Raw genomic sequence first — 14,891 nt, forward strand, 5'->3', positions numbered from 1 at the left:
TATGTTATGCTTATTGTATGTTATGTTCACGTTTAATAAGGGTGGTTTTGTGTATGGGGGGGTTATGTTATGTTGTAAATAAAATTCCAATACAAAATTATTTAAAAGAGAGAGATCCCAAACTGAGGTGTATTCCCAGGGCAGGTGGGGCAAAGCGTTGCCCACAGAGATCTAAAAAGTGGCATTATTGTTGTTAAAATTTGTACACTGTCTTATACCCACATGTCTCAGGGTGGTTCACAAGATAAAAACACAAAATACATTAAATAAAAATGGAAACAACCCAATAACCCTCCCTCCCAACACATTTTAAAAGGGCATTGGATGTCAATCAACCAAAGGCCTGGTTTAAGAGGAACATATTTTTTTGCCTGGTGCCAGAATTCATCCAAATGCCCCAGCCCTGGGGAGAGCATTCCACAATTCTCAGAGTGGTTTATCAGTCAATGCCTCTTCCCAGCAGACTCTGGGAATCGTAGCGCTGCATGATGCTGCTTTGAATGTACAGTGGTACCTCGGGTTAAGTACTCAATTCGTTCCGGAGGTCCGTACTTAACCTGAAACTGTTCTTAACCTGAAGCACCACTTTAGCTAATGGGGCCTCCCGTTGCTGCCACGCCGCCAGAGCACGATTACTGTTCTCATCCTGAAGCAAAGTTCTTAACCTGAAGCACTATTTCTGGGTTAGCGGAGTCTATAACCTGAAGCGTATGTAACCTGAAGCGTAGTAACCTGAGGTACCACTGTATAGGGCAGGTGGAACCTCAGTAATAAGGCATTCCTATCTGTACTCCGTTGCAGTTCTGGTAGAATTTGGCCCTCAGTTCTGTGCGTGTAAATGGCTCCCGCTTCTTTTCGCGCCCCCGCTACCTCCCCTCTCCTCAAAAGGCGTTGGCAGCTGACATGAGATATTCACGCTCCGAGCCCAGTTCGTTTTATGGGTATGTTTTGGTTGGTGCTCCAGGCTGAGAATGAAAGTGAGCAGATCCCAGCAGCGTGATGTCATTTGGAAGGGAAATGCCCGGCTGGGGAGGGTGTGAGGAGAGACACAGCAGCCGGGGCTCTAACAGGCCACCTGACGCTCTGAATAAGCAAGCAAATTAAATGCTATAAAACTCAGGGCACTGTTTTTGTTTGCTTGCCGGCGTTTTCTCCTTCTTCTTCTGTTTTGCTTCCAAACTGTCATGTTTCCCAGGAGTCAGCCACTTGGCATTGAAGTCTCCCCTGCCCGCCCAGACATAGCTGTGGGGAGTAGAGAGGGGAACCGTACAACTTTGTGACATGAAAGTGATTCACATCAGACCATTGGTCTGTCCACACGGAATGGCAGTGGCTCAACAGTGTTCCAGCTAGGAAGTCAGAGCGCTTATATAATAAAACGTTCTGATGTCAGATCTATGGAGCATCTGAAGTACATTCTTCGCGTATGATGAAGTGATTAACGGGGCGGTTAAAAACACCCCACTGCCCTTTTAATGCCATAATGACACAACAAAGTTTCCATGCGTAACTTTTCTGGCAAAGTTAATGGAACATGTCACAAACTTCACAGGTTTGCCCCTCCACTCCGCCCCGTGCCAAAAAACCCAACCCAGGGTGACTTTGCTCCCTTATAAGCCTCCCCAGGGAAGCTTTGGCTCGGCTTTGGTAGACAGATAAATGCCTCAACTCTCTTGCAGGATTATTTGGAGTTGCGTGTACTTGTGCATTGGCCAGGACTGGCCCTCTCATTGCAAGGAGCAAGGCAGCTGTTTCAGAAATATCCTTTTCAGTTAAAGGGCACCAACTGATTTAATATAAGTGGTTGTCTCTATCTACAAACCCTTACTAGTATGTGTCCTCACTTTGGTGTAGAGATTTTACTTGGGTTACCAAGTATTAAGTCTGCCACCTCCTATTCAACCATCATTCAACTCCCCTAAAGGTAAAGGTAAAGGGACCCCTGACCATTAGGTCCAGTCGCGGACGACTCTGGGGTTGCGGCGCTCATCTCGCTTTATTGGCCGAGGGAGCCTGCATACAGCTTCCAGGTCATGTGGCCAGCATGTCTAAGCTGCTTCTGGTGAACCAGAGCAGCACACAGAAACGTCGTTTACCTTCTCGCCAGAGTGGTACCTATTTATCTACTTGCACTTTGATGTGCTTTCGAACTGCTCACCCCGTCGCGGGGATTCGAACCGCCGACCTTCTGATCAGCAAGTCCTAGGCTCTGTGGTTTAACCCACAGCACCACCCGCGTCCCTCAACTCCCCTACCCCCAAGTTATTGTGCCTTTCCTACCTCATCATTCCCCCCAGTGATGTAATCAATTTCCTAAGTTCAGCATTTGACTCAAAGCAAAACAAGCTGTTTGTCACCCAGTTGTTAAGGAGAGGTTGGATAACCTATCACTACCCACATTGCTCTTTACCTTCAGAGTACTCAGTATAGTCTATTCCTACCAGAACATTATACTTTTTGGTCTGGGTCTTCATTTCATAACCAGAAATTTGGTAAAAGAATTGTGTGCAGCTTGGAAAGAATCCTGGCTGTTCAATCCAATGTATACATTTATTCTTAGGTTTGGGGTGAGTGGGGACAATGTTGGACTGGACCCAAGTATGACCATTGCAATTCCAAGCCAAAATTTAATGGTAACAAAAGCAATATGCACTGCATTAGTCTGCTATTGGTCCTTCCGATGCATTTAAATCCTTTGCTTGCAAAGTAGTGATTTTGCTTCACAATGGATGGCTTGGGGGGGGGGGAGCTTTCTCTGGAAACGAGTCTAAAGCATTCTCCAGCAGTTAGGTCCCTAACTTGGAATAAATTTGGAGGAGATGCAAAATGTATTGACCCATTTATATACCTTTAACTGGCATAATTCTGTGGCTGAGTTGTTAACACACAAATTTCTCTGTCTATACCTTCGCCCAAAGGGACATGGGTGGCGCTGTGGGTTAAACCATCGAGCCTAGGACTTGCTGATCAGGAGGTCGCCGGTTCGAATCCCTGGGACGGTGTGAGCTCCTGTTGCTTGGTCCCTGCTCCTGCCAACCTAGCAGTTTGAAAGCACATCAAAGTGGAAGTAGATAAATAGGTACCACTCCGGCGGGAAGGTAAACGGTGTTTCTGTGCGCTGCTCTGGTTTCCCAGAAGCGGCTTAGTCATGCTGGCCACATGACCTGGAAGCTGTACGCCGGCTCCCTCGGCCAATAAAGTGAGATGAGCGCCGCAACCCCAGAATTGGCCATGACTGGACCTAATGGTCAGGGGTCCCTTTACCTTTACCTTTAGGGGAGTTGAATGATGGTTGAATAGGAGGTGGCAGACTTAATACTTGGTAACCCAAGTAAAATCTCTACACCAAAGTGAGGACACATACTAGCCTTCCTCAAGCTGATACCTTGAACTACAGCTTTCTTCAGCCCAAGCTGACACAGTCATGATGTCTGGGGCTGTTGGAAGTTGTAGTGCAAAAACATCTGGTGGGCAACAAGTTGGCAGTCTCTCCTGTGGCTAAACCTATCGCTCAAGGTCTTGTTTTGGTGTTGGTTATTTCTCTCTGGTTTTTTTTTTTTTTTTTTTAGGCTGGGCAGAGAATCTGAAGCTGAAGACTTGGCAACGAGAATGCTAAAACTTTGTCCACGGGACAGGATCTCAGCACAGAAAGCATGTCTCCATCCTTTTTTCAACTCTTTACCTTCTCAGCTGCACCAGCTTTCTGATGGTATGTCATTCTATATTCTAACGGCCTCAGGAAGGTGCCCTTCAGATGTTGTTGAACTACAACCAGTGCTTTTCTTGCAAGAAAAAATAGGTGCAGGAATTCACCATGACGTTGTTAAAGTAAGTCACTGGGCGGCTCGGGGTAGCCCTCAACAGATGCCAGTTTGACAACAGCCACCGTCACCACCCGCAGAAGTGTGAAAAACTACAGCAAACTCTCTCCCTAGCTGTTTTGGGGGTGGCCCTGGTTTTGGTACAGGTCAAATAAATGTGCCCTACCACACTCGTCCTCCTAGATTCAGGCAGATGGCTAGGGCAGTTCATAAGGGCCCTCGCGCATGCAGCGGTAGAGGCCTGACTAGAAAGCTTAAAGCTCGCCGCCACTACGTGGGAGATGGACTGAGGAAAAGGAAATGAGAATTAGCCCTGCCCTGTGGCTTGACCAGTCATGGCTAGGAGTGGGTAGGAGCTTTTGTTGTTGTTGTTGTTTAGTCGTTTAGTCGTTTAGTCGTGTCCGCCTCTTCGTGACTCCCTGGACCAGAGCACGCCAGGCACTCCTGTCTTCCACTGCCTCCCGCAGTTTGGTCAAACTCATGCTGGTAGCTTCGAGAACACTGTCCAACCATCTCGTCCTCTGTCGTCCCCTTCTCCTTGTGCCCTCCATCTTTTCAACATCAGGGTCTTTTCCAGGGAGTCTTCTCTTCTCATGAGGTGGCCAAAGTATTGAAGCCTCAGCTTCAGGATCTGTCCTTCCAGTGAGCACTCAGGGCTGATTTCCTTCAGAATGGAGAGGTTTGATCTTCTTGCAGTCCATGGGACTCTCAAGAGTCTCCTCCAGCACCATAATTCAAAAGCATCAATTCTTGGCTTCTCGCAGCAAGGGAACCACCAGAAGGCCCTCGGCGCTTTCTGGGAAGCTTTCTTGTCAGGAAGATGTCTAAGACTTTTGCAGACATCGACTTTGTATTTAAAGCCATCCTCCATTCAGGGACACACCTATAAGGTTACCAGATTTTTTTCAACGAATCCAGGGACACTTTTCAACTTCAATGGAGTTTCTATGGGGACTGATTTGTAGAAACAGGGACTGTTCCCAGAAAACGGGGACGTGTGGTAACCTTATCCTAGGGGTTTCTCAGATTGGCCTCTGCCAAGGACGAAAGGCCCAGGGGGAGGGGCACGAAAACCCACTCCTTTCCACTCCGGCTCAGAGTAGCTAGGAGCCCACTTGCCCATCCATGCACTCCCTGGCACATGCCTCTGCTGCTCTGGGCTACTGGGCGAGACACACAGGCTCCCCTGGGACCTTGGTGGAGGACTCCAGTTGCTGGTGTGGGCTGTCGCAGCAGCCTCACTCACCTTGTCGTGGTGAGTGGGCTTGCATGTTCCTATGATAATATGAAGGGACGCGGGTGGCGCTGTGGGTTAAACCACAGAGCCTAGGACTTGCTGATCAGAAGGTCGGCAGTTTGAATCCCCATGACGGGCTGAGCTCCAGTTACTCGGTCCCTGCTCCTGCCAACCTAGCAGTTCAAAAGCACGTCAAAGTGCAAGTAGATAAATAGGTACCGCTCCAGCGGGAAGGTAAACGGCGTTTCCGTGTGCTGCTCTGGTTCACCAGAAGCAGCTTAGTCATGCTGGCCACATGACCCGGAAGCTGTCTGTGGACAAACGCTGGCTCCCTCGCCAAATAAAGCAAGATGAGCACCGCAACCCCAGAGTCGGTCACGACTGGACCTAATGGTCGGGGGTCCCTTTACCTTTTATGATAATATGACACCAACAATCGCAGATTGATGGCTCTCAAAGTGAACCATTCACAGTGGGATCAGGTGTTAATCAGGGTTGCGTTATCGCCCCAACTCTATTCATTACAAGTTTTTGATTTTCCAGTCCTTAATCTGAAATTTGACTCCTAAAATTGACTCCTACAATATCACTTTTATCATTTTGATCGCTATTTCTGTTTGGTCCATAGTCCTCAGGCTCATGAGGAAATCTCTCGTCTGAAGGTCTCCATCCCTCCCAAGAGGTCCACGGTTTGGACCTCTGCTATGTCCCTCATTGAATTGTCTGGGGTCAGGGGGGAAAGGTGGGCCTGGACCACCTCGTCTCCACTTCTCTTCTTGGGGTGGGCCTCTCTGTCCCTCAAATTCACGTAAGCGATGGCCAAATCGCTTGTCTGGATGGAAGTCTTCACGAAATTCAGTCACCATGGAACTCTGGATGAGGTCCCCTTCTGTCTGGCACGCCCCTATTTTCTCTACCATCACTCCAGTCTTGGCCACCTCGGAAGGGGTCCCTTTCAGGGCCATGATCAGGACCACCAAGGGAACCTAGGACTCCTCTGGCTCCATTAACGTGATAACTGACAGCAGTAGAAATACCTCAGAGCGAATTAAAGCTGGACCTCACAGACGGGGACGCAATATTCTTTGCGTACGAAAACAACTCTTGACAGGCTTTTCCCGTCTTGTTATCGGGCCCGGGTTGTGGGTGGGTTGGCGGGTGGGAAATAACTGATTTTGACTTTGGAGGCATGTCGCAGGCTGGGCAGACGCCGCCAAAGACCGTGAGATTCATGGGCGGAATTAAACTAAGTTGTTGCATGCACAGAACAAGGTCCACATGTGCGAGGGGACTCCCCCCGCCTTCTCTCTCTCTCTCTCTCTCTCTCTCTCTCTCTCTGTGTGTGTGTGTGTGTGTGTATGTGTGTATAGAGCAAGGGAGAGAACTGCATCCCCTTTCTACCCAACCATCCGCAGAGCACAAATCTACTTTGACACTTTTAGAAAATTGAAAAGATGGAATCTCGTAGGAGCCTGCCTTTGCCGGGGGATGGGGGGGCTGAGGAGGAGGAGGAGGGGAGGACTCTCAGCAGGGTGGGGGGGGGAGTTGACTTTTCTTTATACATATAGGGTTTTTTCCATGCAGAGTTTAAATTATGCCTGATAAAAGGAGTTTCGTGGATGTTTCAGTTCTTTCAAACCCTCCTGGCTTCCTCCCAATTAAATGAGGTTTGTCAAAGCCACAGGGCTCTGCCGCTGCCTGAGATGCAGACAAGCACTTCCTGCAGTGACATCTCAAATCCCTGAGGGAGGAGATGAAAGTGCCCGTGCCAAAAGACAGGAAAAGAAGGAGAGAGAGAGAATGTGTGTGTGTGTGTGTGTGTGTGTGTGTGTGTGTGTGTGTGTAGGGGAGAGGTGTGGGGGGGGGGAGCAAAGAGACAGAAAGGCAGGAGGGGAAAAGGTGGGGAGGGAAGGAGGAAGGCAACAGATTGGCGAACACAACATGTCACTCCTGGAGAGGAGATGGATCATTTCCATATGAGGAATGCATTTCCCAGTCCCCTTTACCTTTACTAATGCTAGTCATAACCAATAAAATAAATGGGGTGAAGTTACTGAAGCCGATCGATTTCTGTGGGTCTACTCAGAATATAGCTAACATTGGATATCACCCAACATGATTTCAAAAAAACAAAACAAAGAACTCCCGACAAACAGCTGCCTGTACTTTCACAATCAAGCAAGACATTTGGGTTCCAGGGTCACTGCAGCTAATTTAATTGAATTATATAAAATTTAGCATTCTCAGTGCATACAACATCGTGTTCTGGCTGTAGCCTAGTCTAGGGGATGCTGGTGATTAGCTTTCGTATGCTCAAGTACAAATTTGAAGTGGCAGTGGGTAAAAGAATCAGCTTGTTATCTTCATCTGAGAGGATACGAGAGAGAGATCCCCTCCCCCCCCCCCCGACATTGTTATGAAATTGTTATAGCAGGGACCACTCTTTCCTGTAAATTGCCACAGGGAGTGACTAGGTGGGAGGGAGATAAATGAACGATGCAAAGTTTGCTTTTTTATTTAAAAAAGGAGTTTTGTTGATGACAACAAGATTCTAACGATTATTGCAAAGAATGCGAAGGATCAGATGTTAACTGCGTCGGATTGTGAGCTGCCGGCAGAGGAGGCTGCTTTGCTTCGGTTCAGCAAAAAGGAGGTGGGAAGTTTGCAGGAAGGGGGTCCCCTTGTAACACGGGTGGAAAACCTTTTTGAAACAGAAGGGCCACATTCTCCTCTGGCCAAGCTTCTTGTTGGGCAGGGGCAGAAGCAGGTGGAGCTACAAATGCATACGTTCCAAGTCTCCTGATTTTCCAGGGACAGTCCCGGAATTACAAAAGCCATCCCAGCTTCTGATTTGATTCCGAAATGTCCCGATTTCCCCTGCCAGTGCCGCTGCTACTGAGCTCGGGGAGGAGGGTGAGCAGGCGCTTGTCCCAAGCGAATGTGGGTGCTGCTTTGCTGCTGCGAGGGAGAATCTTGTGACTTCTCCTTGGCCACTGCTTCGAGTAAAGGTAAAGGGACCCCTGACCATTAGGTCCAATCGTGACCGACTCTGGGGTTGCGGCGCTCATCTCGCTTTATTGGCCGAGGGAGTCGGCGTACAGCTTCCGGGTCATGTGGTCAGCATGACTAATCCGCTTCTGGCGAACCAGAGCAGCACATGGAAACGCCATTTACCTTCCCGCCAGAGTGGTCCCTATTTATCTACTTGCACTTCGACGTGCTTTCAAACTGCTAGGTTGGCAGGAGCAGGGACCGAGCAACAGGAGCTCACCCCGTCGCGGAGATTTGAACCGCCGACTTTCTGATTCGCAACCTACTGCTTCGAGTAGCTATGGCCTAAACGTAGCGAGGGATGCATATATATATTCCTGTAGAAAAGTAAAATTCATCTGACAATCAATAGGTCCAACAAATTAAAAATGATTGGAAAAAGTTGATTTCAACAAATAGCCCACAATCGTAGAATTCAGTCAAGAGTCTGCTACTAATTGCAATACAGTCTGAATTAACACGCCTTGTGAGTTGAACATTTTGGTTCCCGAACACCACAAACCCAGAAGTGAGTGTTCCAGTTTGCGAATGTTCTTTGGAACCCAAACGCCCAATGCAGGTTCCGCAGGTTCCGATTGGCTGCAGGAGGTTCCTGCAGCCAATCAGAAGCCGCGCTTTGGTTTCCAAATGTTTTGGAAGCTGAACAGACTTCCGGAACGGATTCCATTCGACTTCCGAGGTACGACTGTACTATTACCATAATCTGAGACTATTAAAAGCAGTAGGCACTCAGCATGCAACTTGTATCTGGTGTCCAGAGAACCACTGGGGCTGCAATCCTATACACAGAGTAAGCCCAAACTCAATTATGGTGGGGCTTACTTCTGAGTATACTTGTATAAAGATTGCACTGAAAATCTCTTAAGGTTTTGGCATCTCCAGGGATGGTGGCTTGTCCATACTGAAGTTTACTGCGTGTGTCTAGCTGTTTAATCTGCAGAGCCCACAAATCACCCTCAGACTATACCAATCACCACGCTTTTCACCCATAAATTCCAGTTTGCCTGTAAGCCACTCAGGGAGCCCTTGTTGACTGAAGAGGCAGGTTAAAAATTATTTAAATAACTACGTTTGTGGAAAAATGACATGCGAACTGCTGGGCACATAGAGTTGGAACCAAAGGCAGTTAAAGAAAACCAAGGTTTGTAAACCAACAGTAAACCATAGCTACAAATTGAGGTTTTTTTGGCAGCAAGCAAACTATAGTTAAACTACTGGGCAGGCGTCACACATAACACTAAGCCACAGTTTAATAAACAATAGTTTAATACACCATGGTTTAGCTTGGTTATTGGGTTGTTGTTTTGATTTTGATTATATATATTGTTGTTTTTATGTTGATCTTTTCTGTGAACTGCCCTGAGACCGCTGGGTATAGGGCGGTACATAAATTCAATAAATAATAATACATACATAATAATACATCGTGGTTTAGCATTTCATAAGCTCAGTACACCGTGGTTTAGCATGATGTGCAACCCAGGTCTATTAGGCAAGGTTGCTGCACTTTCCCATACATATTAATGGAAATATATGAACCCTGGGGAAAATTACTTCCATTTGGTAAGTCCAGTCTCGTATTGCCAGACCATATTGGTGCTGGTGCACAATAGTTTAGTGATAACAAGGGTCCCTTCTATCCCTTCTTGAATAGTTCTTCGAACCGTAATTAATTCCACTCCCTGTCAGAATTTAAGCTGACCCCAAGTAGTCTGTTCACCAGAGTAGCTGACTTTGATGTGAGATTTCCTTAAGTAAAGACCAGGGAAAACAGTAAATTGTGGCTGTGAGCTAGAGCTCTTGATATTGCATACTTAAGAATCTTCTTACTCTTTGGGGCGATTGCAGCGTTAACTTGCAGAAAAGTGGTTTGAATTTCATTCATGAGATCCGCACTCCCATCCCTGCCACCGCTTTAATGATTTTGGAGCTGTGGTTGGTAAAAGGTAAAGGGTAAAGGGACCCCTGACCATTAAGTCAAGTCGTGGCCGACTCTGGGGTTGCGGCGCTCATCTCACTTTATTGGCCAAGGGAGCCGGCGTGCTGCTTCCGGGTCATGTGGCCAGGAGGACTAAGCCACTTCTGGCGAACCAGAGCAGCGCACGGAAACACCGTTTACCTTTCCGCTGGAGGGTACCTATTTATCTACTTGCACATTGACGTGCTTTCGAACTGCTAGGTTGGCAGGAGCAGGGACTGAGCAATGGGAGCTCACCCTGTCGCGGGGATTCAAACCGCCAACCTTCTGATCGGCAAGTTCTAGGCTCTGTGGTGTAACCCACAGCGCCACCCCCACCTAATCTTCCACTTCCAATGCAGATTGGTCTTTCTGTGGTGAGCAAATGTATTGTTTTTAACACCACTGTGTGGATCCTGGTCATCGACCTCTGAGTGTTGTCATCCCTGCTTCATGTCATTGGTAGTCAGGACAGGAGACTCACTATGTCACGGGTGGGGAGCAGTATTCCCTGGAGAGCCAGTGTGGTGTAGTGGTTAAGAGCAATAGACTTGTAATCTGGTGAACTGGGTTTGATTCCCCGCTCCTCCACATGCAGCTGCTGGGTGACCTTGGGCTAGTCACACTTCTTTGAAGTCTCTCAGCCCCACTCACCTCACAGAGTATTTGTTGTGGGGGAGGAAGGGAAAGGAGAATGTTAGCCGCTTTGAGACTCCTTTGGATAGTGATAAAGCAGGATATCAAATCCAAACTCCTCCTCTTCTTCTTTTAAGTAATCTTCTCAGAGTCACATGCCAGTGGTGGGCAAGGTCACAGGCAAAAGTGGGCAAAGCAACAAATGTGAATTTTACCTAGTTTCTATATGCACGCCCAGCCCTTTCTATCCTTCACCTGGGCAAGTAAGAAGCATTATCAGTGTCTGAGAGCATATTACCCCTGAGTAATAGCTCAATTGGTAGAGCACGAGACTCTTAATCTCAAGGTTGTGGGTTTGAGCCCCACATTAGGTGAAAGATTCCTGCATTGCAGAGAGCTGGGCTAAATAATTCTCGTGGTCCCTTCCAACTCTACAATTTTTATTATTAATAATAATTTTATTATTTATACCCCGCCAATCTGGTTGGGTTTCCCCAGCCTCTCTGGTCGGCTCCCAACATAATATTAAAAACATGATAGAACATCAAACATTAAGAACTTCCCTAAACAGGGCTGCCTTCAGATGTCTTCTAAAAGTCAGGTACAGTGGTACCTCAGGTTAAGTACTTAATTTGTTCCAGAGGTCCGTTCTTAACCTGAAACTGTTCTTAACCTGAAGCACCACTTTAGTTAATGGGGCCTCCTGCTGCTGCTGCACCGCCAAAGCATGATTTCTGTTCTCATCCTGAAGCAAAGTTCTTAACCCGAGGCACTATTTCTGAGTTAGCGGAGTCTGTAGCCTGAAGCGTATCTAACCTGAAGCGTATGTAACCTGAGGTACAACTGAAGTTGTTTATTTCCTTGACATCGGATGGGAGGGCGTTCCACAGGGCGGGTGCTACTACATCTCGCTTTATTGGCCGAGGGAGCCGGCGTACAGCTTCCGGTTCATGTGGCCAGCATGACTAAGCCGCTTCTGGCGAACCAGAGCAGCGCACGGAAACGGCGTTTACCTTCCCGCCAGATTGATACCTATTTATCTACTTGCACTTTGACGTGCATTCGAACTGCTAGGTTGGCAGGAGCAGGGACCGAGCAACGGGAGCTCACCCCGTCGCGGGGATTTGAACCGCGACCTTCTGATTGGCAAGTCCTAGGCTCTGTGGTTTAATCCACAGCGCCACCCGCGTCCCCCAAGAGAGAAAACTCCCCCCTTAAGTGGCTTGGGCACTTGCTAAAGGAAGGAAACATGCCTCCCTGAGCCCTCTCTCATCCATTTTGATCTATGTCAGTGTACAAACAAGCACACCTCCCCTTGTGCGCTAACAGCACAGGGAGCTGTCTGTCTGTACACTTGGTGTGATCGCTGTTGAGCAAGCTTCAAACCTTTCACATAGCTGTGGGGCCCTAAAAAGGACTAATTTGATCTATCCATTGTAAAGTTTCAGCGCTAGTGAATGCAGACTTTGGAAATTTTCACATATGAAACTTGAGTCAGTGGTATGTTATATAACTGATTTTTTAAAAATTCACTACAACGATAATGTGCAAGTTAATTTACACACTGGATTTCTCTTCTGTGGTATGTCCTGGATTTATGAGAACAGCTGTTTAAGGATTGGTACCAGAGTTTGATTTCTTCCCTCCTTGTCCCTTTCCCCTTGTGTGTTGTGTTTTTTTAGTTTGTCAGCCTGTAGGCAGGGACTGTCTTGTTTTTATTGACTGCATGTAAGCAAGCCACTCTGGTAACCTTCTTGGTTGAAGAGTGAGGTACAAATGCTCTAAACAAACTAAGTAATAAATAAGATTACAACATGCATGTGCCAGGCAAGTAGGTGAGAGAGTCTCAAGTCCTGTCAGTCGTTGACAGGACTTCACACTTGAGGAAGAAAGGAAAGGGTTCCCCCACTGCGCATGTGCTAACATCTGCACATGCTGAGTGGCTGCCTGAAACGTACACACTTCAGCTGAACTGGATGGAAACTGGTTTGAGGGAAAGCACATCAAACAGGAGTATTTTTCAAGAAGCTACAGCAGAAGATCCCAATTGGTGGTCCGTGGACTCCAGGAGATCTGCGTAACCCATGTCACATACCCATCAACTGTCCAGGACATCCCGTTTTGGAGGGCCGAGCACAGTGCCCAAAAATGCACAATATTGTGGCACTGAAAAATGCATGTTTTGGGATCTGTGTTCTTGCACAGGTCATGTGATTCATGTGGGAGCGCAGCCCAGAAGACGCGTGTCCTGGATTTGTGTTGGGACATGTTGGAGGGTATGGTGGCACCATTCGCATAACAAAAACCTCACCACATACATGTCAACATTTTCAAAAGTAGGGGTTCCGAGAGACCTGTCAAGAGTAAGCATGGACCAATGGTACCAAATAGTATGGGAAACAGCCCTACTAGAAAAATTAACCAATAAACTTAAGCTGACACAGGGACAAATAGAAGACACTTTCACCCCTGTATGGCTCCCCTTTATCACATACACAGCCCAACAAGACAACGATAAAAATCCACCAGCATCATACAAATCAATATGGCTAAGCTGATCCAAAACACCCACCCACCCCACTCACACACGAAAACAAAGACCACCACAGCCAACCACAAACAAACAACCACACCCTAGGCCAACCCCAACCTCTCTCACCACCAAAGGAACACAAGTGAACAGCACGAGCAACGCTGACACCAAACCCTACATACATTAGGCATAATAGAAACATCGCCACCCGACCCCACTCCCACCCATCTTCCCCCCCGCCACCTCTATCCCCCTTTTCTTCCTAATGTCTCAACAAATGAAACTGATTTGTAAAAATGTTACATGGAGAAAAAAATACGAGAGAGAGACATTGCACACACTTTTGTAAATCAACATAATCTATAATAATAATAATAATAATAATAATAATAATAATAATAATAATGTAGGGGTTCCATGGCTTGGCTTTTGAAAAGCAGGGGGTCCACAGTACTTAGCTAACTGGGGACCACTGAGCTACAGGAATACCTGTAGATTTGTGTTTAACATCTTGTGTACAGTGGTACCTCGGGTTACAGATGCTTCAGGTTACATACGCTTCAGGTTACAGACTCTGCTAACCCAGAAATAGTACCTCGGGTTAAGAACTTTGCTTCAGGATGAGAACAGAAATCACGCGGTGGCAGCTGGAGGCCCCATTAGCTAAAGTGGTACCTCAGGTTAAGAATAGTTTCAGATTAAGAACAGACCTCCGGAAAGAATTAAGTTCTTAACCCGAGGTACCACTGTACATAGCTTTAAACACCACCAGTGGGAGTGTGCTGGAGCCAGAGTAAGTGGTAATTTTTACACAACCTAAGAATCCCATTCCAGAGCTACTCATACCGATGATATAGATCTTTGTAGTGGAAGTAGAACCGGGACGCAGGTGGCACTGTGGGTTAAAGCCTCAGCTCCTAGGACTTGCCGATCGAAAGGTCAGCGGTTCGAATCCCTGCGGCGGGGTGCGCTCCCGCTGCTCGGTCCCAGCGCCTGCCAACCTAGCAGTTCGAAAGCACCTCCGGGTGCAAGTAGATAAATAGGGACCGCTTACCAGCGGGAAGGTAAACGGCGTTTCCGTGTGCGGCTCTGGCTCGCCAGAGCAGCGATGTCACGCTGGCCACGTGACCCGGAAGTGTCTTCGGACAGCGCTGGCCCCCGGCCTCTTAAGTGAGATGGGCGCACAACCCCAGAGTCTGTCAAGACTGGCCCGTACAGGCAGGGGTACCTTTACCTTTAGTGGAAGTAGAAGCATCTGCAGGGGAGGGGATTTCTAGCAGAAAAAAACAGTGTGAGGAGGAAGGGCACAGAAATTCCTCTCCCGCCCTCCAAACTGGTCCTCTTCCTCAAACTACCACCTCTACAGCAGCTACGCTGTATAAAAGGAAAATTGAAAAAGACTCAAAGGACTACATAGATTGTGGTGGTTGTTCCAGCGGCAGAGGCAATATTTAAACCGGAGTGCTTTTAATTCCCCCCCCCTTCCCACTATACTTGCGCCCCCCTCTCCAAGACAGAAATAATTTAAAGAGTAACTGTGCTCTGCAATGTGCCACCACTGCATTTTGCTGGCTGGATTGCTTTGCAGCCAGGGATGCTGTGGGAGTTAGGCAGAGCTGAACCCTGCTGCAATCCACAATCTCAGAGAAAAGAGAG

At 47.6% G+C, this 14,891-nt stretch overlaps 1 protein-coding gene across 1 annotated transcript in view; it reads left to right on the forward strand.

The window, feature by feature from the left end:
• Nucleotides 1–14,891, forward strand: part of CDK15 (cyclin dependent kinase 15) — a 59,756-nt gene that overhangs the window by 40,225 nt on the left and 4,640 nt on the right. The window contains exon 11 of the mRNA XM_083712141.1: nucleotides 3,570–3,709. Within this exon, the coding sequence (XP_083568267.1) occupies nucleotides 3,570–3,709 (140 nt within the window). The remainder of the gene's footprint in view (nucleotides 1–3,569; nucleotides 3,710–14,891) is intronic.

Source organism: Podarcis gaigeae (assembly GCF_964106915.1).
Source record: "Podarcis gaigeae genome assembly, chromosome: 1".
Taxonomy (NCBI): Eukaryota; Metazoa; Chordata; class Lepidosauria; order Squamata; family Lacertidae; genus Podarcis; species Podarcis gaigeae.